Source organism: Pseudophryne corroboree, chromosome 7 (assembly GCF_028390025.1).
Source record: "Pseudophryne corroboree isolate aPseCor3 chromosome 7, aPseCor3.hap2, whole genome shotgun sequence".
NCBI classification, from domain to species: domain Eukaryota; kingdom Metazoa; phylum Chordata; class Amphibia; order Anura; family Myobatrachidae; genus Pseudophryne; species Pseudophryne corroboree.
In genome coordinates, this window is record NC_086450.1 from 44,860,317 (window position 1) to 44,885,383 (window position 25,067).

The 25,067-nt window shown below is 47.2% G+C and overlaps 1 protein-coding gene across 12 annotated transcripts in view; it reads left to right on the top strand.

Moving 5' to 3' along the window:
* Nucleotides 1–25,067, top strand: part of MAP2 (microtubule associated protein 2) — a 360,999-nt gene that overhangs the window by 196,375 nt on the left and 139,557 nt on the right. For all 12 annotated transcript variants that reach the window (XR_010181865.1, XM_063933123.1, XM_063933121.1 and 9 more), the window contains 2 exons: nucleotides 2,797–2,873; nucleotides 20,713–20,993. Coding sequence is in view for 11 of the 12 variants with exons in the window: in XM_063933123.1 (XP_063789193.1) it covers nucleotides 20,732–20,993 (262 nt within the window). In the remaining variant the exon portion in view is untranslated. The remainder of the gene's footprint in view (nucleotides 1–2,796; nucleotides 2,874–20,712; nucleotides 20,994–25,067) is intronic.

Sequence of the window (25,067 nt, forward strand, 5' to 3'; positions counted from 1 at the left end):
GTATGCAGTTAAGACTTTAAAAGATATATGGGTATATGCAATTCCGGACGAATTGCGCCTTTTTTTCGTCCGTTTTAAAATTCGACTGTACTCGACAGCCGCAGCCCTCCCGTCAATGCCCTTCTTTCTCTCTCGTTCTAGAACTATAATTTGCTGTTAAAATCTCTTGTACAACAGTTTGATTACTGGAAAGTAAACCATGATTGCATTACGCTAGGCTGTTGACTGGCCTGTGTTCATTCTGATGCCCGCTTGATCTTTCTTGGCGTATACCGGGTATCAACAGACATAGGTGAGACTGGGCCAGCGGTTTGCTATATTTGCCTTTTCCAAATGTATGCCATTATTTATCAATGAGTGATAAATTTCACTGTGAGTGATAAATTGCACCAGCCAATCAGCTCCTAACTTCCATGTCGCAGGCTGTGTTTGAAAAATGACAGGAGCGGATTGGCTGGTGAAATGTATCACTCACAGTGAAATTTATCACTTATTGATAAATAAGAGCATCATTTTGAAGGCACTTGTTGCTGTGCTCCTCACTCGTCACTATGAAGTCACGGGGTGACCCTTGATCACTATAGGTAAACAAAACAGATATACTTGTGAGGTAAATCTGCATCTGTTCAGATTATTGTACCCACCAGTGACATTCTTTAGAAGCAAAATCTCCATGGATACTGACAGAAATAGGCTCGCCGTACCCTAAGGCAGGTGATGCATTTCTGAAAATAAGTTTATCTCTGCAGTTTTATTTCAGTGTCTCTGCGTAAACAGAAAGCAGCATGAATAAGCCGTACAGCAAATGAGTCCAACCAGCCACTATGTCTAAAGGGGCCCATACACTTATACGACATGACGGTCCGTCATGTCGTATAAGATTTCCCTTCAACCTCCCGGCAGCCTCCCTGGCGGCAGGATAGTATAAGATACATCGTATACGGTCCTTTTGCATACGATGTCTCTTATACGATCCCAGTCATTCCTGCAGGATCCGACATATCACGAGTGCATCACTCGTGCTATGTCGGATCTAGGGTGATCCAATCCGATACTCACGGGAAGGCACATTGGGTCTGGTGTAAAGCACAATGAAAATGCCCGATTTCACCCAACGTATCGTCCCAAATGCCTGGGCTGAAATCGGGCATTATCGTTCTAGTGTATGGGGCCCTTTAGAGATACATTGTTTAACTTGTATTGCTTATATGCACATTCACAAACACACACACGCACACACCCACTCACGCCCCTACTCATGCATACACACTCACCGAAACATCCACACGCACAGTGACTCACGCATACACACTCACATGCAGATACACTCACACTCACCGACCAACCCACACTACACACACTCAGGCACATGCATACACACATACATACATAATCTCACACAGTAATTCACACACACACACATACATAAACTCACTCAAACATAAACACCCCCCCCCCCCACACACACAGTGACTCACATCCAACACACACTCACTCATGCACACACTCACACAAACACCAACACTCAGTGACTCACACACACACTCACCCACCAACCCACAAACACTGAAACTAAAGGCCCCCATACACTAGACCGATATCGTGCCTTTAGGCATGATAGCAAAGCATCGGGCTTACGTATCGTGAGTAAGTGAACTACATTGTGTGTGTTCCCCTTACGATTTGAGGTGCGCTCCCGGGGGTTGTACGAAGGGCTTTCAGATCTTACCTGCAGCAGGTAAGATCTGGCCCTGTTGCTTGCGATGCCGATGAGGGTGCTTTACGTTAGATCGCATGCGATCTAACGTTAGCACATCGCGAGTGAAGGTGCCCTGGACTCATGATAGCGTGAGTCCAGGAGCTACTGGTGGCTGGCGGGGAGTTGAAGGGGTATTGCATGCAACGGAGCGCATGCGATACATCGCTCTAGTGTGTGGGAGCCTATCGCATGTGCTCCGTTGTATGCGATACATCGCTCTAGTGTGTGGGGGCCTATCGCATGCGCTCCGTTGTATGCGATACATCGCTCTAGTGTGTGGGGGCCTATCGCATGCGCTCCGTTGTATGCGATACATCGCTCTAGTGTGTGTGGGCCTATCGCATGTGCTCCGTTGTATGCGATACATCGCTCTAGTGTGTGGGGGCCTATCGCATGCGCTCCGTTGTATGCGATACATCGCTCTAGTGTGTGTGGGCCTATCGCATGCGCTCCGTTGTATGCGATACATCGCTCTAGTGTGTGGGGGCCTATAGACTCGGACACACACGCTCGCACAGTGACTCACACACACATTCACATATTCATACACTTACACATACACAACACACACACACACACACACACACACACACACACACACACACACACACACACACACACACACACACACACACACTCATACCTGCCTAAGAAATGCCACTGACTGCCACAAAGTGACACTGGATAACAACAGCAATATGTGTGGTTGTTTACTATGAACAAGCTATTTTGTAATAAGCACCCATTGCTTGCACAAAATGGAGGCAGCCATTTTGTTCTGTGAATCAGTGTTAATGGGACTAGAATCCTCACTGTAGTAGGAGCTACGTTACAAACATCTGTAGACCAGTATTGCTAAAGCTTGACCAGTATTTATTTACAAGGTACTGGGTGTATTAGTGAATTGACAATCTGCAATCAGCTGGCAATATGGCCGCCTTCACCTTACGTAGGCAACAAGTGCTCTTTAAATGAAAGACTATTTACTGCGTAACAAAACTAATTCATACATTTATACCTTGTTCCGGTGTTGTTAGGTGACGCGCTTTTGATATCTGCAGTTCTACAGAGTTCGACGCTTCAACGGAAAGAAGGACACTGACTACTGCAAGGGGTGAGTCTGTTTCCTCATCATGAGTCAGAACATTATCACCGGAGGTGTATAGTTATTGCCAGAGAATATTCTCGCAATCCATCATGTGTCCAGCCCACACTGGTTTATATACCTGGGTAATATTCCTATTATGGATGGCGTTATATTGTTGCTTGTTATCCCATTGTCTGCATTTCATCTCGTTACATCAGCAACTTTCCACCTTTACCCTTATCTAACTGGATGCTGCTATGATGAAGTTGTGGTGGAAATAGGGGGGGGGTCATTCCGAGTTGATCGCTCGCTAGCAGTTTTTAGCAGTCGTGCAAACGCTAAGCCACCGCCCTCTGGGAGTGTATTTTAGCTTAGCAGAAGTGCGAACAAAAGGATCGCAGAGCGTCTACAAAAAAAAATTGTGCAGTTTTAGAGTAGCTCCAGACCTACTCAGCGCTTGCGATAACTTCAGACTGTTCAGTTCCGGATTTGACGTCACAAACACTCCCTGCATACGGCCAACCACGCCTGCATTTTTCTTGGCACGCCTGCGTTTTTTAGAGCACTCCCTGAAAACGGTCAGTTGACACCCAGAAACGCCCACTTCATGTCAATCACTCTGCAGCCAGCAGTGCGACTGAAAAGCTTCGCTAGACCTTGTGTAAAACTACATCGGCCGTTGTGAAAGTACGTCGTGCGTGCACACTGCGCTGCATACGCATGCGCAGATGTTCCATTTTTTTACTTAATCGCAGCGAACATTTTCAGCTAGCGATCAACTCGGAATGACCCCCATGGGACAATGCAAAAATGCAGAATAATCAAAGATGCTTTACTACGAAGCCAAGAATAAATAAATGACCGTAGAGCAATCTGGCTGAGCATCCATTATTTGTATACACATAACCACAGAACGTTATAAAATTACCAAGCAAAACAATTCTAGTTATATGGTATAATATGAAAAAATTATATGTGTGATTTTAAAGGGGAGTATTTATTAATGATCTGGTTTTGGATCCAAGAATGAATTTTTTTTTAACCACTGCAATAAGAAATTAAAGCTTATCCGGATGAATTAATAATCACCCCCAGGCATAGGGGCTCCAATAGGACCCTGTCCATGCCATGTGTAAGAAGTTATCGCAAATGCGTCACTTCACTTCTTCTTTGGGGCTCCATCGTGCTACTGAGACGGGAGATGGTGCGTTATTTAGCCCATAGGCTACAATGGCTAACGTCACCTGCTTGGTAAATTCGGCAAGAAAGCATTACCCATAGAATCCTTTTGTGAATGAAAACGGGAGAACTCCGATATCTGCTGCGCTTCCTTGTACATACATTTGAGGGAAACGTAATATTTGCGCTCTGGCCGCCAGGGTTGTCTTAACAGCAGTGTAGGCCCCTGGGCACAGCAATGCACTGGGGCTCCTACCTATCTTCCAGTAGTAGGGGGATGGGGGGGGGGGGGTGCTATCAGTGGCAGCTTTGATATCCCGCGGGCGGTAGGGGGTGTTCTATCTTCCGCTCAGCATATAGGACCTGGAGCAGTAATTTCTGCTAATTACTCCTTTACTACAGAGATGGGGCGGGAGTGATAACATTAAACTGTAGAAGAGGCATTGGGCTGAATGAAGGGGCCCCGGTACATGACTGCCAGGGTGGTAGGGGGTGTTTCATATGCAGGGGAAGGGTTGATAGTGGAGTGGGCTTAATATTCATAATTTTCCGGTGGGAGGGCAACTTGCTTGACTGCAAATATCTCCAGTTCCTGGAAATAAATTTCTTAGCTTTCAATTGAATAAAACACTAGAGAGTCACACCTTTCAGGAGGTACTGGGGACACCTTTCAGTAGGTACTGGGGACACCTTTCCGGAGGTACTGGGGACACCTTTCAGGAGGTACTGGGGACACCTTTCAGTAGGTACTGGGGACACCTTTCAGGAGGTACTGGGGACACCTGTCAGGAGATATTGGGGACTTGGGGATCAGAGTTCAGGAGCCAGAGCAATCCACCAACGAAAATATAAAACTGCATACTAGGTTTGTGGAGCTGGAGCAGGGACCAGCTGCTGGAAGGCTGATATCTCTGGTTCTGGGCATGGTAGAGACAAACTGCCAGTTTCCACCAAAAGGGTAGAGTCTCAGATTTTGGATTATACCCTCAGAAAACTCTTAAGTTAGATAGAACCCGAGATATCTGGCTGAGAATAGCAGTTAACAGGTTTGGATGGGTCCGCTGCTTTGAAGCCGGATATCTCTGGTACCCTAGGGCCGATTTTCAAAAATCTGCTACCCCTGGAAAAAGGGGACCCTCAGCTACCAGCCTAGGGCCTTTTACTCCTGGGGCCCTTGGGCAACTGCCCATTGAGCCCATACAAAATGACAGCCCTGTTGGCCATATAATTAACCATTAAAAAAAGTATGGTACAAGGCAGGCACGGAGGGATGCGGTCAAGATGTCGCCGGACGGGATCCCGGCGGTCGGAATACCGACACCGGGATCCCGACTGGCACAATCCCGACATATTCTCCCTCTGTGAGTGATCCCGGCTTGGACTGGCCCACAGGGGTACAGGGAAAACCACCGGTGGGCCCCACCTCCTGCTTTAAGGATCAGGTTCCAGACTGTGCACTTGAATTATACAGTATAAATATGTTACCTTATACTGGACTATGGTATATTTTCTAGAGTGCATTGCTGTTATTAATCTGTCATTAATCTGGTACATTGTCATGCCTGCAGCAGCTGAATTTACTGTATATATTTACGAAGGGGCTCAGACGTTGAACTCTCGGTTAGTCAAACCAATGAGGTGGCAGGCCACACCCCCTCTGCAGACTGACCACACCCCGAAACATAGGTTCCTACCACTGCATTCCCCCGGTGTGCCCTACAACTCCCAGTCCCAGGGTGTAATTTAGAGTTAGACGCAAGTCTGTTTGCACGAAATTTGTTGCACCATGCATAAGCGCAACTTTTGACGTACATTTATCAGCTGCGTATTTCATATGACCCCTTAATTTCGAGAGCTTGCCCAACCTATTAAGCATGTCCTATTGAGATGTGTCTTAATTTGGATTCCATGTTTATTTGAAATACGTTCCATCTGCTATTACACAATGTAGGTACATTATTGTTGCATTGTTACCCCAGATGTATCTATGTCCGATGTTAGTTGTAAGAATGCACATACTTAGTGCTGTGTCTTCCCTATAACAATTGGAAGTTATGTCTTGTTCCGGCCCTGCATTTTTCTGAAACCATCATTCCTGCTACATTTTTGCTGACGTTTGCTACATTCTCACCTCCTAACACATATTTTGTGACACCTGACTCCAGTTACACCTCGTGCCTGGCAGCAGGTATTCCGCTAATAACTCGGCTACAAGGTTTTGCTGAGTTCAGTCTTTCTGGACAGAGAGACCAATTATATGCACAGTGTTTGCCCAGGGTGAGTAAATAACTTTATTAATTGTCTCTTTCATTGTTATTCGATTGCAGCGATCTCCGAGCAAAAAGGTCTCACTGCAGAGCCTAAATGAGCTGATATACTGCAATGCAGTCACTGCTCTGAGCACTATTAATTGCTGGCTTGTAATGCGGGGAAGCGAATCCCCTCTCCCTGAGTTATTTTTTCTGGTGTGAATCTGATAATTGCGTACAGGACTCCGCTATCTAAGTTACCCATAAGCATTATTCAGGAGGCTGTTGTGTGGGTTTTGGATGGTAATTACGCTTTGCATTATTATCTCTTATTATTTTGTCTGAAATGGACACAAGAGAATCATTATTTTAGGTAGTTTTTGGTCTGGAAGATAAATCTCAGTATACTTGTCTTTGTCAGCAGGATGCATATCTGTCAGATAAATGGAGCTTTACAGCGATTCATCTCAAAGCAAGCTGCCTAAATAGTTTATTGTGCTTTCCAACATAAGCCAATCCACCTTGTCCCACTGCGCATATTAATGACTACTTATAGCCTGACACATCATACGGGTACAACTGCAGTAACAGCTGTGTCAGAATTTTGCATTAAGGGGTATATTCAATAAGAGTCGGATCCATTCCGACATGCATTTGTCGGAATAGATCCAACAACCCCTATTCAATAGAGTGGGCAAAAATCCGACTGTCGGATTTGAGCCTAATCCGACTGTTGGATTAGGTCGGTGTGCGTGCGGCTGTCAGCAACTCCCCGTGTGTGAAAACACAGGGAGCTGCTGGAGCCCCACATCACGGCCACCCAGTGCCACGCTACAGGGAGAGAGGTGCCTGACCGGGGGACAGCCGTCAAGGCATCTGACAGCCCCGCTTCCTGTAGCCCGCCGCAACGCTCCCCATAGCCCGCCGCACCGCTCCCCGTCTCCTCACCTCAATCCGACTTTTTCTAAAGTCGGATTGAGTTTGTCGGAAAGGGGGCCAAAACCTGTCGGATTTGGCCCCGTTTCCAACAGAAGCACGTGGATCGACGGCTATTCCGCCGAGCCACGTGTTTTTTCCGACAAGTTGGGAATTCAAGACTTGTCAGGAAAAAAACTGCTCATATTGAATAGGTCGGAACCCGACGGCAGCTTCTGACAGCTATTGAATACACCCCTAAGGGGGTAATTCAGATCTGATCATTTACTCAGACATGCGGGGGACGCCCCCGCAAGGGTGCTAAAGCATTGCACGGCGGTGATGCTTTTGCATTTGGCGATTAGCTCCCTGCCTGTGCAGCTCCTACACGCTGGCAGGCGACTACACACCACGTCCCCTGTCGCAGCGGCTGTGTGTGATGTCACGCAGCCGCCTTGGCCCGCCTCGCAATGATCAAGACGCGCCTGATTTGTCTGGACAGCGCACCACCAATGGCGTTCTAGTGCCGTCGGCACGCCCCCTCCTGCCCTGCGAACGCCTCTGCCTGTCAATCAGACAGAGACGATCACAGCCCTGAGATGTTTTTAGCATCTCACTGGGCTCCCGGAGTGCACGTGCGCACTCCGCATAGGGCTTCAGACTGCGATCGCGGGATTGATAACTAACACTGCTGATTCCATTATTTATATAGGGAAACGCGTGTGGTTAGTAGAGTACAAGACAAAAAAAGATAATGAAAAGGGATAAAAATTTACATAATTTGTTTGTTTTGTGCTGCCCACAAATACGGCCAGGATCAAGTAATTGTGTATATATAGATAGATAGATAGATAGATAGATAGATAGATAGATAGATAGATAGATAGATAGATAGAGATATCTATATATATATATATATATATATATATATATAGATATCTCTATCTATCTATCTATCTATCTATCTATCTATCTATCTATCTATCTATCTATCTATCTATACAGTATACATATACACAGTTGGTGATCTGTCATTTCTTCCTTCTATTTACTTTCTTCCTTCTATTTACTGCTTTGTAGAATTCAGCCCTATCAACTAGAATAATTGTAAATACACATTTATATTATCTCTGCATATTGTTTCCTAACAATTTGTAATTGTGCAGTAACTCATTGCAACCAATTAGCTCTGTTTGACAGCACAGTTTACGCAATGAAAGCAAATGTATGATTAGTTGTCAGCATAGCTCATTTTTTAGCTGCCAAAGGCAACACCACCTTTTATTGCACCAGTTATATTACATATCCTTCATGATGCTCTCTGTAGGTCACTGGTGGTCAAATACAAAGTTTGGACTTGTTGTGTACCGTTGTCTGCAAAGATGTCTGGCAGAGAGTGAAGAATTGCTAAGCAAAGGGTTCCACAGTGTTCCCTCTGAAATACAAAAGAGCCTCTCCAGGGTGACACATAATGCGGGACATCGGAAAAAGATTTCATTTTGCAGAGCAAGATAAAGGGGGGATGGAGGTGGTGGTGCACTTTCAGTGATGTTCCTTGCCATTCATGGCCATTCTCCCCATACAAAATGACTTAAACTGTGTACCCGCTCAGAATTGGTGCAGACGTCCAACCCACAGGACACAGTGCATTAAAAGTAAAAAAATAAAAAAATTAAAAAAGGGCAGTGTGCCCCTCCCCCAAATCTTCCCCCAGCCCCAGGGCTAGACAGTGTGGGTTGATCTCTACTAAACAGCGTGCCCTCATTCTCCCTCGTTCACCACTTGATCATATCTAAAATAAAGTCCACCATAGTAGTATTGACCAATAAGAAATTATCAAAATCTCCCCTTCAATGAGTAACCAATCAGAAAGGGCCAGTGCGGGAAAGTGTTCCTGGGTCTGTTGATGCAGAAATTAACAAAATACAAGAAAGAACATAACAAGATTTCATGCATACATAATACAATGGAATATGCGGGAATGTTTTAATTATAGTTGTTATATTGGGGTTTTTTTTTCCTGGGGAGAGGGCTATCCCCTTGAATTTATTGTCAGGAGTCTCTTTTTGTTGGAGGACTGGTAGGACAGGCTGTTGTTTGTGAACAGTACCCCATAAAGGTTGATTCCTGTTGGAGAAAAAGCGCTATATAAAATTATTATTAATTTGGTAGATTAACCCCTCCAACAATTGCCATTTATTCTAAGCTGTGTTTTATGACCATTTGCACCTGAAACTATCCTAAGCTGTCTGCGCACGTTTTACAGTATAAGGTAAAAATAAACAAACACTGCAAGGTGCTACAGTGATTGTAACCTTGCCTGCTGTGGTGTCATTTTATTATAAACGAATGAAGACCTCGGAGTAAATATACAGTAATAGTTGTATGCTAAGTGTTGCTGACCGAAGGGTATAGGCATCAGTTGGATGTACTGAGATGAATAGCACGTGGTGCATGGATGTGTACAGGATTCATGCAGTGGCTTTGGCAGGACAGTGGGAATGCAACCATCCATGCGCAGCCTACCGTATCCGCCCGGAGAGACCATTCCTGCAGGTGTCATATGCTCAGCAGTAGCCAGGAGTCAGCAGAAGTGATTAACAAGACGTAAAATTGACCTGATTTCTTTAGAGTCACTGGAGTGTAGCAGTAGGCCTGGAGGTAGAAGGCGCTGCTGGTAGCTAGTGACCTGGACCTGTCTGGACCCACAGTGCCCAGGGCATATACAATTAGACATAACAGAGACATTGAATGGACACGAGAGTAACTGATGAGTCATGTATTCTGGGATATAACTTTTCTAGAGTGGAATAGCGTTTCCGAGAAGTTCCTGTTGGTGATGGGACTACTAAATGCTCCCATTGTGACAGTGTAGCTGAAATCTATGTGGATTATTAAAAGAAGAACTCCACCCAAACGTAAAATTGTGGGATGTACCCTCTCTCCTAATGGTCCGTCCTCCTACCCAAAAGAAGAAGGAGGAGATGTATCAAAGCTTGGAGAGAAATAAGTGGAGAGTGCTAAAAGATTGGAGAGAGAGAAAGTGGACAGTGATAAAGTACCAACCAATCAGCTTCTTACTGTCATGTTACAGGCTGTGTTTAAAAAAAAAAGCTGATTGGTTGGTAGCTTATCTCTCCTCGCTTTGTCTCAGCTTTGGCCATGCGGTGTTGATAGTTTGGCCACACAGTTCTGATAGTTTGACCACATGGTTCTGCTAGATTGGCTACTTGGTTCTGCTAATTTGTCCACGCAGTTTTGCTAGATGGGCCATGCGGTTTTGATAGTTTGGCCATGCGGTTTTGATAGTTTGGCCACACAGTTCTGATAGTTTGGCAATTAGATTCTGCTGGTTTGGCCACGCAGCTTTGCTAGTTTGGCAACGTGGTTTTGTTAGTTTGGCGATGCGGTTTTGCTAGTTTGGCCATGTGGTTCTGCTAGTTTGGCCATGTGGTTTTACTTAGGCCGTGTGGTTTTGCTAGTTTTGCCATGCTGTTCTTCTAGATTGGCAAAGCAGTTTTACTAGTTTGGCCATACGGTTCTTCTTTGGTCATGTGGCTCTGCTAGTTTGCCTATTCAGTTCTACTAGTTTGGCCATGCAATTCTGCTAATTTGGCCATGAGATTTTGCTTTGGCCATGGGGTTCTGTTAAATGGACCATGCATTTCAGCTAGTTTGGCCATGTGGTTCTCCTAGTTTAGCCAAGCATTTCTGCTAGTTTAGACGTGGTTCTGCTAGTTTAGCTATGTGGTTTTGATAGTTTGGCTATGCAGTTTGCTCGTAAGGGCTACACGGTTCTATATTGGCCATGCGATTTTGCTAGTTTGGCCAAGCGGTTCTGCTAGTTTGGCCAATCGGTTCTGTTAGTTTGGTCATGCGGTTCTGCTAATGTAGACATGTGGTTTGCTAGTTTGGCCACTCGGTTTTGTTAGTGTAGCCATGCGGTTCTGCTTTGGCCGTACGGTTCTGCTACTTTGACCATGCGGTTCTGCTAGTTTGGCCATGTGGTTCTGCTAGTTTGGCCACAGGGTTCTGCTAGTTTGGTCACGTGGTTCTGCTAGTTTAGCCGAGCAGTTCTACTAGCTTAGACATATGGTTCTGCTAGTTTTGCTATATGGTTCTGCTAGTTTGATAATGCGGACCTGCTAGATTGGCCATATAGTTCTGCTAGTTTGGTCATGCGGTTCTGCTAGTTTGGCCATGTGGCTCTGCTAGTTTGGCCATGCGGTTCTGCTAGTTTTCCCATGTGGTTCTGCTAGTTTGCTCATGCGGTTCTGCTAGTTTGCTCATGCGGTTCTGTTAGTTTGCTCATGCGGTTCTGCTAGATTGGGAGCGAGAGGTATGGTGGAATTTTGTGCGATTCGGATTCATCCCCAGTGTCCTTTTAGTCATCTAGCAAAGGTTGAAAAGCTGAGTGTGCAGTCAGTAGCCCTGCCCTAGCTGATGACCCAGCTAATCTGTGCTCTGCTAATTAAATCTGCCTAGCTGCCAGTCTCCCTCTTAGAGGCGCACCACCCTCCTAGCATGGCAGCCAGCGGCAGAAGAGTAAGACAGCGCATTATGGACATATTAGGTATAGACATTATATTATGTTATTATTTAATGACTATTATTCAGCTCACTAATACACAAACTTTAATTATATGTTACAGGCAAATATATGTCCTCCGTAGATTTTTCAATAAACCCGTTTTTGAGGCTGTCTTAAACACAGTATAACATCATATAAATTGGTGCTTTTATGAGCCTATGGTTGATAGACTATATATATAATATATATAATTTTTTTTTTCTTAAGACTCTTTATAATACTTTCATATAATTGTCTATTGTACAGTAAATTGCCTTCCTTGTACTGTGCAGTGGTCAGTCAATGTATTTTATTTATTTTGTAAGTAGAGGAAATTAATATTTGATCTACTTACTGAATGGAGAATTGCTGTAAGAAAAGATTAAAAGGATCAATTTAACCAACTTTCGTTTGACTTGAGATAGAGCAGCAGTGTCTGTCTGGCCGCTTTCTTTATTGTGGCACAAAGCGGCCCTTTCACCAGTCCATTCTCTAACGTTCTCTTCCTAATGCAATTCACTTAGCAGACAAGAGAAAGAGCATTTGTTACAGCCCTGAAAGAAGCAATCGGAGCGATTTAGCTGAAAATAGCAGGAACAATGGTGGTCTGTTGTGCATCACAGTTATACTTCTGTTTGGCAAACAAGGGTCTGCACCTTTATGGGAGAGGGGACTCAGCTGGTTTTCACAATGGATGGACGGAAATATTATATTTCTATTAGGGAAATGTCATGATGACAGATGACTAACGCAGTCCTCAGAAGTACAGATGTGTTCCTATCCTCAAATCGCTCCAAATAGCCCCAATTAGTGCGCCATGGATTTTGTGACTTAACCACACCAAAACACTAATCCTAATTACCTAATACTTTATGGCACAGGTTCTCAAACTCGGTCCTCAGGACCCCACACGGTGCATGTTTTGCAGGTCTCCTCACAGAATCACAAGTGACATAATTAACTCCACCTGTGGACCTTTTAAAATGTGTCAGTGAGTAATTAATACACCTGTGCACCTGCTGGGTTACCTGCAAAACATGCACTGTGGGGGGTCCTGAGGACCGAGTTTGAGAACCACTGCTCTATGGGATATATTCAATTGAAGTCGAAACTGCCGTCTTGTTGGAAAGACGCCAGTTTCCGATTATTTTAGGTCGGAAGGAGTTCCGACCTATTCAATAGACCCCTAATTTTTCCGACAAGTTGGGAATTCTGACCTGTCGGAAAGCACGTGGATCGGCAGAATAGCCACCGATCCGCATGCTTCTGTCGGAAACGGGGCTGAAACCGACAGGTTTTGGCCCCGTTTCCAACAATCTCAATCCGACTTTAAAAAAAGTCGGATTGAGGAGATGAGATGGGGGAGCGGGGCGGCGGGCTTTAGGGGCAGCAGGGCACATAGGCAGGTACCCGACGGGCGTCCCCCCGGCCAGGCTCCTCTCTCTCCCGGCAGCGCTCCCCGGCCGTCATTGGGCTGTGTGACTAGCGGGGATCTGAGGCTCCCTCCAGCCCCTCCCTGTGATCTCACACACGGGAGGGCTGACTGCTGACATCAGCAGCACGGACGGGACACCGGGAACGGCCAAATCCGACAGTCAGATTTGGCTGCTCATTGAATAGGGCTTGTCGGATCCATTCTGACAAATGCATGTTGGAATGGATCCGACAGCAATTGAATATACCCCTATAAGCGGACTAAGACGCAGCATTGGGGAAAAAGTAGCACAAAGCAGGAAAAAGTACACAATCTAAAGACAGATGCAATATACGTGACCCTTGCCATGCATCATTATGCTTAATCTGCAACGTTATTCCAATTCCGTTGCAACAAAAAAGTAATCCTAAATACCTAGATCACTATTTCCTGATTTTGTTTTGTATGGAATTGCACAGCCGCGGGGAAGTAGCTGTAAAATTCCGTACAAATAAAATGCAAATGCAGCAGGAGGCGCCTGTAGGAGATAGACGCTTGCCGCAAGCATCTGCAAGATCCAAGTGTCTCAGGATGCAGCCTTAGATCACCATCGCATCCATCCATCGGTCGTGGCTCGTGATGTTGAGAGACCTTGGTCAGTCTGTGTAAGCTGAAGCTTACTCAGACTGGCTGTAGGATCCGGACAGCCGGGTCCAGGTCCAACGACGCAGACCCTGTGCCTAGTTGTCACCCCCCCGGTCAACCCCCAAAATGCTGTCGCATGTTAATCATGATGCGGCTAAGGGGCGGCTGCAAGCGATGTCGCAAGACCTGTTTTTGCACATGTGCAGACCCACAAACATCGGATTTGTACGTAAGCCATTGGGTTTGCACGTACACCTATATGCGCAATAACACGCAGGAGTCTCTCCAAGCAGCGGGGTGCCCCTTCCGGTCACCACAGAAGCCTAAAACAGGTGCCACTTCAGCAGCAACTGTGCCGTCGCCTCGACTTCACACCCTTTGGGGTGGCACATGTCCCACACACCGACTAGGGAGGCCAATCCCGGGCCATTTTTTTCAATCCCAGGTATCGGGATTGAAAAATGGTCAATGCCGGGATTCCTGGGATACCAGAGATTGGCTTTCTTACTGTGTCCGTCCATCTTCCACGCCACAGACATAAATAATCTCACAAAATTGCAGGGCCGGGCGTGAAACTTCATCCGGACGCGGTGACTGCAGGGGGAGCCATGTGGAGGCGGCGGGTGATGGCCGCCGTACCATCGGGCACAGCGGCTGATAACTGCGCAGAGTGACGTCACAGTCAGAGGTCACGCTGTGCAGGGGGAGCCGGGCAGGGTTGAGCGTCCTGAGGCATTAATGGGCCGCCTGATCCCTCAATCCCCAAGATTGGATCTTCCAATCCCGGGATTGAATCCCGGCCTATTTTCGGCTTAAATCCTGGGATCCCGCCGATCCTGATCCCGGGATTGGCCACCCTAACACCGACATAATGCTCTATGTCATATGAATGACTTTCTTGTGGAATAATAGTGAGGCATCCGTACTCCACAATTCCAGATATTGTAAGACTAAATGATACGGTGTCTACAGGTCGTACTGGATGTATATGGTAGCCCAACAACCTATTAGGGGTTTATGATGGTATTTTCATTTCTCTAACGTCCTAGTGGATGCTGGGGACTCCGTAAGGACCATGGGGAATAGACGGGCTCCGCAGGAGACAGGGCACTTTAAGAAAGAATTTGGATACTGGTGTGCTCTGGCTCCTCCCTCTATGTCCCTCCTCCAGACCTCAGTTTGAATCTGTGCCCGGACGAGCTGGGTGCTACTTAGTGAGCTCTCCTGAGCTTGCTAAAAAGAAAGTATTTTGTTAGGTTTTTTTATTTTCAGAGAGATCTGCTGGCAACAGACTCTCTGCTACGTGGGACTGAGGGGAGAGAAGCAGCCCTACTCACTGAAGATAGGTCCTGCTTCTTAGGCTACTGGACACCATTAGCTCCAGAGGGATCGTACACAGGATCGCACCCTTTGTCGTCCGATCCTGGAGCCGCGCCTCCGTCCCCCTCGCAGAGCCGGAAGACAGAAGCCGGTGACAGAAGCAAGAAGACTTCGAAATCGGCGGCAGAAGACTCCAGTCTTCATATGAGGTAGCGCACAGCACTGCAGCTGTGCGTCATTGCTCCCACACTAAACCCACATACTCCGGTCACTGTAGGGTGCAGGGCGCAGGGGGGGGCGCCCTGGGCAGCAATTAGAGACCTCTTGGCAAAAATGGGCATATATACAGTTGGGCACTGTATATATGCATGGGCCCCCACCATATTTTTACACAGAAACGCTGGACAGAAGCCCGCCGCTGAGGGGGCGGGGCTTCTTCCTCAGCACTCACCAGCGCCATTTTCTCTCCACAGCTCCGCTGAGAGGAAGCTCCCCAGGCTCTCCCCTGCAGAATCACGGTAGAAGAGGGTAAAAAGAGAGAGGGGGGGGGGGCACATAAATTTGGTGCAAAAACAGTATATACAGCAGCTATTGGGTTAACACTAAGTTACTGTGTGATTCCTGGGACATATAGCGCTGGGGTGTGTGCTGGCATACTCTCTCTCTGTCTCTCCAAAAGGCCTTGTGGGGGAACTGTCTTCAAAAAGAGCATCCCCTGTGTGTGTGGTGTGTCGGTACGCTTGTGTCGGCATGTTTGACGAGGAAGGCTATGTGGAAACAGAGCGGGAACAAATGAATGTGGGGTCGCCGCCGACGGCGCCGACACCCGATTGGATGGATTTGTGGAAGGTTTTAAATGATAATGTTACTTCCTTGCATAAAAGGTTGGATAAAGCTGAAGCCTTGGGACAGTCGGGGTCTCAGCCCATGCCTGATCCTATGTCGCAGAGTCCGTCCGGGTCTCAGAAGCACCCACTATCCCAAATTGTTGACACAGATATCGACACGGATTCTGACTCCAGTGTCGATGGCGATGATGCAAAGTTACAGCCTAAAATGGCTAAAGCCATCCGTTACATGATTATAGCAATGAAGGATGTGTTGCACATCACAGAGGAAACCCCAGTCCCTGACAAGAGGGTTTATATGTATGGGGAAAAAAGGCAAGAGGTGACCTTTCCCCCTTCACATGAGTTAAATGAGTTATGTGAAAAGGCTTGGGAACCTCCAGATAGAAAACTGCAGATTTCCAAACGGATGCTTATGGCGTATCCTTTCCCGCCAACGGACAGGTTACGCTGGGAATCCTCCCCTAGGGTAGACAAAGCTTTAACACGCTTATCCAAGAGGATAGCCCTGCCGTCACAGGATACGGCCACCCTAAAAGATGCTGCGGATAGAAAGCAGGAGGGCACCCTGAAGACCATTTATACACATTCAGGTACCTTACTAAGGCCGGCGATTGCGTCGGCCTGGATGTGTAGTGCTGTAGCAGCATGGATGGATACCTTATCTGAGGAACTTGATACCTTGGACAAGGATACTATATTACTGACCCTGGGGCATATAAAAGACGCTGTCCTATATATGAGAGATGCTCAAAGAGACATTAGCCTACTGGGCTCTAGAATAAATGCAATGTCGATTTCTGCCAGAAGGGTCCTGTGGACTCGGCAATGGACAGGAGATGCCGACTCAAAAAGGCACATGGAGGTTTTACCTTACAAGGGTGAGGAGTTGTTTGGGGAGGGTCTCTCGGACCTGGTCTCCACAGCTACGGCTGGAAAGTCAAATTTTTTGCCATATGTTCCCTCACAACCTCAGAAAGCACCGTATTACCAAATGCAGTCCTTTCGATCACAAAAAGGCAAGAAAGTCCGAGGTGCGTCCTTTCTTGCCAGAGGCAGGGGTAGAGGAAAGAAGCTGCACAATACAGCTAGTTCCCACGAACAGAAGTCCTCCCCGGCTTCCACTAAACCCACCGCATGACGCTGGGGCTCCACAGGCGAAGCTAGGCCCGGTGGGGCGCGTCTCCGAAATTTCAGCCACAAGTGGGTTCACTCCCAGGTGGATCCCTGGGCTATAGAGATTGTGTCTCAGGGATACAAGCTGGAATTCGAAGAGATGCCCCCTCACCGTTACCTCAAATCGGCCCTGCCAGCTTCCCCCTTAGAGAGGGAAATAGTGTTAGCTGCAATTCACAAATTGTATCTTCAGCAGGTGGTGGTCAAGGTTCCCCTCCTTCAACAAGGTAGGGGTTACTATTCGACCATGTTTGTGGTACCGAAACCGGACGGTTCGGTCAGACCCATATTGAATTTAAAATCCCTGAACATATACCTGAAAAGGTTCAAGTTCAAGATGGAATCGCTCAGAGCGGTCATCGCAAGCCTGGAAGGGGGGGATTTTATGGTGTCTCTGGACATAAAGGATGCTTACCTTCATGTCCCCATTTATCCACCTCATCAGGAGTACCTCAGATTTGTGGTACAGGATTGTCATTACCAATTCCATACGTTGCCGTTTGGTCTCTCCACGGCACCGAGAATATTTACCAAGGTAATGGCGGAAATGATGGTGCTCCTGCGACGGCAGGGAGTCACAATTATCCCATACTTGGACGATCTCCTCATAAAGGCGAGGTCCAGAGAGCAGTTGCTGGTCAGCGTGGCACGCTCTCGGGAAGTGTTACAAGAGCACGGCTGGATTCTAAATATTCCAAAGTCGCAGTTGATTCCTACGACTCGTCTGCCCTTCCTGGGCATGATTCTGGACACAGGCCAGAAGAGGGTTTATCTTCCGATGGAGAAGGCTCAGGAGCTCATGACACTGGTCAGAGACCTATTAAAACCAAAACAGATGTCGGTGCATCACTGCACGCGAGTCCTGGGAAAGATGGTGGCATCATACGAGGCCATTCCCTTCGGCAGGTTCCATGCGAGGACCTTTCAATGGGATCTGTTGGACAAGTGGTCCGGATCACATCTACAAATGCATCGGCTGATCACCCTATCACCCAGGGCCAGGGTGTCTCTCCTGTGGTGGCTGCAGAGTGTTAACCTCCTCGAGGGCCGCAGATTCGGCATTCAGGACTGGGTCCTGGTGACCACGGACGCAAGCCTCCGAGGGTGGGGAGCAGTCACACAGGGAAGAAATTTCCAAGGTCTGTGGTCAAGTCAGGAGACTTGCCTTCACATCAACATCCTGGAACTAAGGGCCATATACAACGCCCTACGTCAAGCGGAGACCCTGCTTCGCGACTGATCGGTGCTGATTCAGTCAGACAACATCACCGCAGTGGCTCATGTAAACCGCCAAGGCGGCACAAGGAGCAGGGTGGCGATGGCGGAAGCCACCAGAATTCTTCGCTGGGCGGAGAATCACGTAAGAGCACTGTCAGCAGTGTTCATTCCGGGAGTGGACAACTGGGAAGCAGACTTCCTCAGCAGGCACGACCTCCACCCGGGAGAGTGGGGACTTCATCAAGAAGTCTTCACGCAGATTGCAAGTCGGTGGGAACTGCCACAAGTAGACATGATGGCATCCCGCCTCAACAAAAAGCTACAGAGGTATTGCGCCAGGTCAAGAGACCCTCAGGCGATAGCTGTAGACGCACTAGTGACACCGTGGGTGTTCCAGTCGGTCTATGTATTTCCTCCTCTTCCTCTCATACCCAAGGTGCTGACAATCATAAGAAGAAGAGGAGTGAGAACAATACTCATTGTTCCGGATTGGCCAAGAAGGACTTGATATCCAAAGCTGCAAGAAATGCTCACAGAGCACCCATGGCCTCTGCCTCTAAGACAGGACTTGTTGTAACAGGGGCCCTGTCTGTTCCAAGACTTACCGCGGCTGCGTTTGACGGCATGGCGGTTGAACGCCGGATCCTAGCAGAAAAAGGCATTCCGGATGAGGTTATTCCTACGCTGATAAAGGCTAGGAAGGACGTGATGGCTAAACATTATCACCATATATGGCGAAAATATGTTGCTTGGTGTGAGGCCAGGAATGCCCCTACGGAGGAATTCCAGCTGGGCCGTTTCCTTCACTTCCTACAGTCGGGCGTGACTTTGGGCCTAAAATTGGGTTCCATTAAGTTCCAGATTTCGGCCCTATCCATTTTCTTTAAAAAAGAACTGGCTTCTCTACCTGAAGTTCAGACGTTTGTAAAGTGAGTGCTGCATATTCAGCCCCCTTTTGTGCCTCCAGTGGCACCTTGGGATCTTAACGTGGTGTTGAGTTTCCTGAAGTCACACTGGTTTGAGCCACTTAAAACCGTGGAGTTAAAATTTCTCACGTGGAAGGTGGTCATGCTATTAGCCTTGGCTTCAGCTAGGCGTGTGTCAGAATTAGCGGCTTTGTCACATAAAAGCCTCTATCTGGTTTTCCATATGGACAGGGCAGAATTGCGGACCAGTCCGCAATTTCTGCCAAAAGTGGTGTCATCTTTTCATATGAACCAACCTATTGTGGTGCCTGTGGCTACTCGTGACTTGGAGGATTCCGAGTTACTAGATGTGGTCAGGGCTTTGAAGGTTTATGTAGCCAGAACGGCTAGAGTCAGGAAAACTGAGTTGCTGTTTATCCTGTATGCACCCAACAAGCTGGGTGCTCCTGCTTCAAAGCAAACTATTGCTCGCTGGATCTGTAACACGATTCAGCAGGCTCATTCTGCGGCTGGATTGCCGCTGCCATAATCAGTAAAAGCCCATTCCACAAGGAAGGTGGGCTCTTCTTGGGCGGCTGCCCGAGGGGTCTCGGCATTACAGCTTTGCCGAGCAGCTACTTGGTCGGGTTCAAACACTTTTGCAAAGTTCTACAAGTTTGATACCCTGGCTGAGGAGAACCTTGTGTTTGCTCATTCGGTGCTGCAGAGTCATCCGCACTCTCCCGCCCGTTTGGGAGCTTTGGTATAATCCCCATGGTCCTTACGGAGTCCCCAGCATCCACTAGGATGTTAGAGAAAATAAGATTTTACTAACCGGTAAATCTATTTCTCGTAGTCCATAGTGGATGCTGGGCGCCCGTCCCAAGTGCGGACTTCTTCTGCAATGCTTTTATATAGTTATTGCTTACATAAGGGTTATGTTATAGTTACATCAGGGTTGATCTGTTGCTCTATTGTTGTTCATACTGTTGACTGGGTAAGTTTATCACGAGTTATACGGTGTGATTGGTGTGGCTGGTATGAGTCTTGCCCTGGATTCCAAAATCCTTTCCTCGTACTGTCAGCTCTTCCGGGCACAGTTTCTTTAACTGAGGTCTGGAGGAGGGACATAGAGGGAGGAGCCAGAGCACACCAGATAGTACTAAATCTTTCTTAGAGTGCCCAGTCTCCTGCGGAGCCCGTCTATTCCCTATGGTCCTTACGGAGTCCCCGGCATCCACTACGGACTACGAGAAATAGATTTACAGGTAAGAAAAATCTTATTTTTTTCTATACATTACCTGTATGTCTACCGAGCAGTGACTAGACAAAATACAATTCCATAAAAGTACTGTAATTCTGCACAATGTATGTAAGGTTTTAAGCAGGATCTTTCCATCATGTTTATAACGTCTCTGTGATTGCAGGTGTCTGGCTGGAGGAAGTATGACAGACAAGAGGCAGGATGAGCCCAAGCCACCCCACTGGGCACCAGGACAGCTCACTGAAGCTTCACCCCTCCCCCACGCCACAGACATGAAAGAACAAGGAGGATCGGGCGCTGCGATGGTCCACAGCTCAAATGGCATTCCCTTCCGAGAGATAGGGGGTACAGCATATGGGGAGCAGGCTCTCCAAGCATCCCATCCCACAAGCAAGGAGAATGGCATTAATGGAGAGATACCGTCTGCAGATTCAGAAACTGCAGGTAATGACCCTTGTCCAGTATAAGAACGTTCTAATCTTACTGCCATTTGTGTGCAATTGTTAATGAAATTCATGGTTTATTTTTAGCCTAATCCTTGTCTCTGGTTGCATGACATCGAAACTGCTGCTGAGAAAAAATGCTCCACATGACATGATGCGTTCTTAAGTTATTTTGTGCACTGTGGGTTGTCAGAATGGACGATCTTACTTTGAGGCTTGGGGGTATATTCAGGGCAGCCATCAGAAATTGTGGGGCCCGGGACTGACAAAATAGATAGCCCCCCCCCCCAAATAAATAAATAAATTTCTCCTGCACCACTCCACCCCATGTGATGTCATACATTGTGCCGTTACATATAGGTGGAGCATTGCAGACCTACAGGAACGGTTCACAGAGAGCTGATATGCAGGGAAGGCCTCCATGCACATCAGCCCACTGTTGTTTCACAACCTGGTGCAGCTCTCCTGGTATTGGCAGTAGAAGCCCGGGGTGGGCCCCTCTCTCTGTAAAGGCCCAGAACATCAGACCCCACAGTCCACCCTGATGGCTGCCCTGGGTATATTTACTAAATTGCTGCCAATTTATACCACTCTATCTTATAGGCCCTACACACATGCCGATTTTTTGAAAGATATGAACGATCTCGTTCATAAATGAACGAGAACTCGTTCATATCTTTCAGTGTGGAGGCTCCAGCGATGAACGATGCACGGCCCCGCGCTCGTTCATCGCTGGTCCCCCGTCGGCTGTGCATGCAGGCCAATATGGACGATCTCGTCCATATTTGCCTGCACGTCTATGGAGCCGGGTGACGGGGGGAGTGAAGAAACTTCACTCCCCCCGTCACTGCCCCCCCGCCGCCGGGTTGCCCGTCGGCCGTATCGGCCGTTGGGCACCTCGGCGGCACATCGCCATATGTGTAGGGCCCTTTCGTTGCATCATGGTTGACTCCAAATCATTAGATGAAGTTCAAATTTCAATTGCCCAACGTTGTCAGTCATGCCTAATATACTTTATAGTGGCAACTAAGAACTGGGTGTGGTATAGAAGCCGACCCCATATGGCCGACATTCATTATGTCAACACTGACAAAAGAGCGTCACAGTAAAAGGTTGAAAGGTACAATGGTCAACACCTGAAATGGTCGACATGGGAAATGGCCGACATTAAAAGAATTCCGACACAACATTTTTTAAAATATATTTTTGGGTGTTTTCACCATCAGAGCACAGCGAACCCCAATTATTGTACAGTGTCCCCTTGAATAGCTCACGGCTGCCAGCAAGGTTGCTATTCCCAATCGTAGTCCACGTGGATGGTAAAGTAAGAAAAAGATATAAAAAAAAAAAAAAAACACAACTTAAGTTGTGTCCACCATTGCCATGTCAATCATTTGAATCTGACGACCTACTGTACCTCTCGACATTTTCCAGTTTCGACCTTTTGTCAGTGTCAACCTAATGCATGATGACCATATGGGGTTGATGTAGACGTTGGGGTAAATTTACTAAAATGGGAGTTCTATTTAAGATGGGATGTTGCCCATATCAACCAATCAGATTCCAGGTATCATGTTCTAGAAGGTGCTAGATAAATGAGAAGTAGAATCTGATTGGTTGCTATGGGCAACATCCCATCTTAAATAGAACTTCCATCTTAGTAAATGTATCCCATTGTCTGTCTATACCAGTGGTTCTCAGACTGTGTGCTGTGGCACCCTGGGGTGCCTGGGGACAAATGCAGGGTTGCCCTGGGTCCAGCACCAATTCACATTATTTATGGTCAATCTAATAGTCAAAACCAGTGCTGGTGGCTGCCAATCATACAATATGTGGCCAAACAGAAGTGAATCTTATCCCTCACCACATAACTGAACCTAAGGATGACATATAAACACATTTTACTTCATTTAATATCACTTTTCTAAATTTCTCAATAAGGAACTTTTGGCCTAGGGATGCCATGAAAAAAATTCTGATACTCTAGAGCACCGTGATTCAAAAAGTTTGAGAACCACTGGTCTATACATTGGAACACCAGAGAACTGTATGCCATGAATTGTGGTGGAGTGTTAAAAGCTGCGGGTGCATGTTTCAGATTTGGGGGCCTATGTATCAAAGCTTGGAGAGAGATAAAGATGAGTGAGATGAGGTACCAACCAATCAGCTCCTAACGGACATTTTTCAAATATAGCCTGTAACATGGCAGTCAGGAGCTGATTGGTCAGTACTTTATCTCTCTCCACGTTATCACTCACCAACGCTTAGTACATAGGCCCCTATATTACCTACTGTATATGTTAGTTACTAGTCACTGTAGAATTTGTTGACTTTTTAGAGACTTTTAAAAGACTCCTTGGATGATTCCTGAAGGATTTAGCTTACCAGGCTCCAGTTATACCCCTTCTCCACTGCAGTACCGGGTCGCATCCGGGACCTGTACACGGGTCCTTCCCAGGTACGACCCGATATGAGACCTCTTTCAGACCGGCGGCCCAACCCGGCAATATGCCGGGTTGGTGACATCACCGATGACACGTCCCGGAGGCGGTGCTTGGAGATGAGGATCTCCAAGCGCCGCCTCTTCCTGTACAGCGAACGGGTGCCAGGTCGCACCGACCCAGGTTACCCATTCACGCAGACCAGCGAGCCGGTTTGAACACGTGTTCTATCCTGCTCACTACCGGGGACAGGGGCGGATCCAGAAAAAAATTACAGGGGGGGCACCATAAGGGACGTGGCTTCGTTGGAATGGGCGTGGCTTCGTTGGAATGGGCGTGGTATTGCAGGAAAAGACTACCTTATACCCCAGTTTTGCAACCTGCACGCCCAGACGTTGGCCACCACAGAAAAGAAAAATAATCCTGATTCATGCCTCTTACATTATTTGTCATTTTTCCTCCTTATAGTAATGCCCAGTATACATTATTCCACATACTGCAATGGCCCTTAGACATTATTCCACACACAATAATGCACATGACACAATATGCACACACTGTAATGCCCCAGACACATTATGCCACACACCGTAATGCCTGTGACACATTATGACAGGAATCGCAATGCCCGTTATACATTATGCTACACACTGCACTGCCCCTGATACATTATAGCACATACAATGTCTGGGACACATTATGCCACACACTGCAATGACCTTGAGACATTATACCACAATGCCCGTGATATAGTATACCATACACCGTAATGCCTGTGACACATACCGCAATGCCCGTTATACCCTATGCCACACACCGCAATGCCCGTTATATATTATGCCACACTGTAATAACCCTGAGACATTATACCACATACCACAATGCCCGTGATATAGTATACCACACACCGTAATGCCTGACACATTATGACACACACCGCAATGTCCGTGATACATTATGCCACACACTGCAATGACCCTGAGACATTATACCACATATCACAATGCCAGCGATATAGTATACCATACACCGTAATGCCTGCGACACATTATGACACACACCGCAATGTCCGCGATACATTATGCCACACACCGTAATGCCCATTACACATTAAGTTCTACAGTAAGGCTTCTAATTACTTTTCAAATACCTGCTCGTTGTCAGGGGTTTCATGCACTGGGTGTCATGCTCGTTGCCAGGGGTTTCATGCTCTTGGTTCCATGCACGGTGCCAGGGGTTTTCATGCTCAGGGTGTCATGCTCGTTGCCAGGGGTTTCATGCACTGGGTGTCATGCTCGTTGCCAGGGGTTTCATGCACTGGGTGTCATGCTCGTTGCCAGGGGTTTCATGCACTGGGTGTCATGCTCGTTGCTAGGAGGTAGTCTATGCTCCCAGTGCCACATATGTCCCCAGTGCCAGATATTCCCCCACGGTGCCAGGTACTCACATGCCCCCAGTGCCAAATATAGCCCCCCCCATGTGCCAGGTACACATATACCCCCAGTGCCAGATATTCCCCGACAGTGCCACATATGCCCCCAGTGCTATATATGCCCCCATTGCCACATATGCCCCAGTGCCAGATATTCCCCCCCCCAGTGCCACATATGCCCCCAGTGCCAGACAATGCCCCA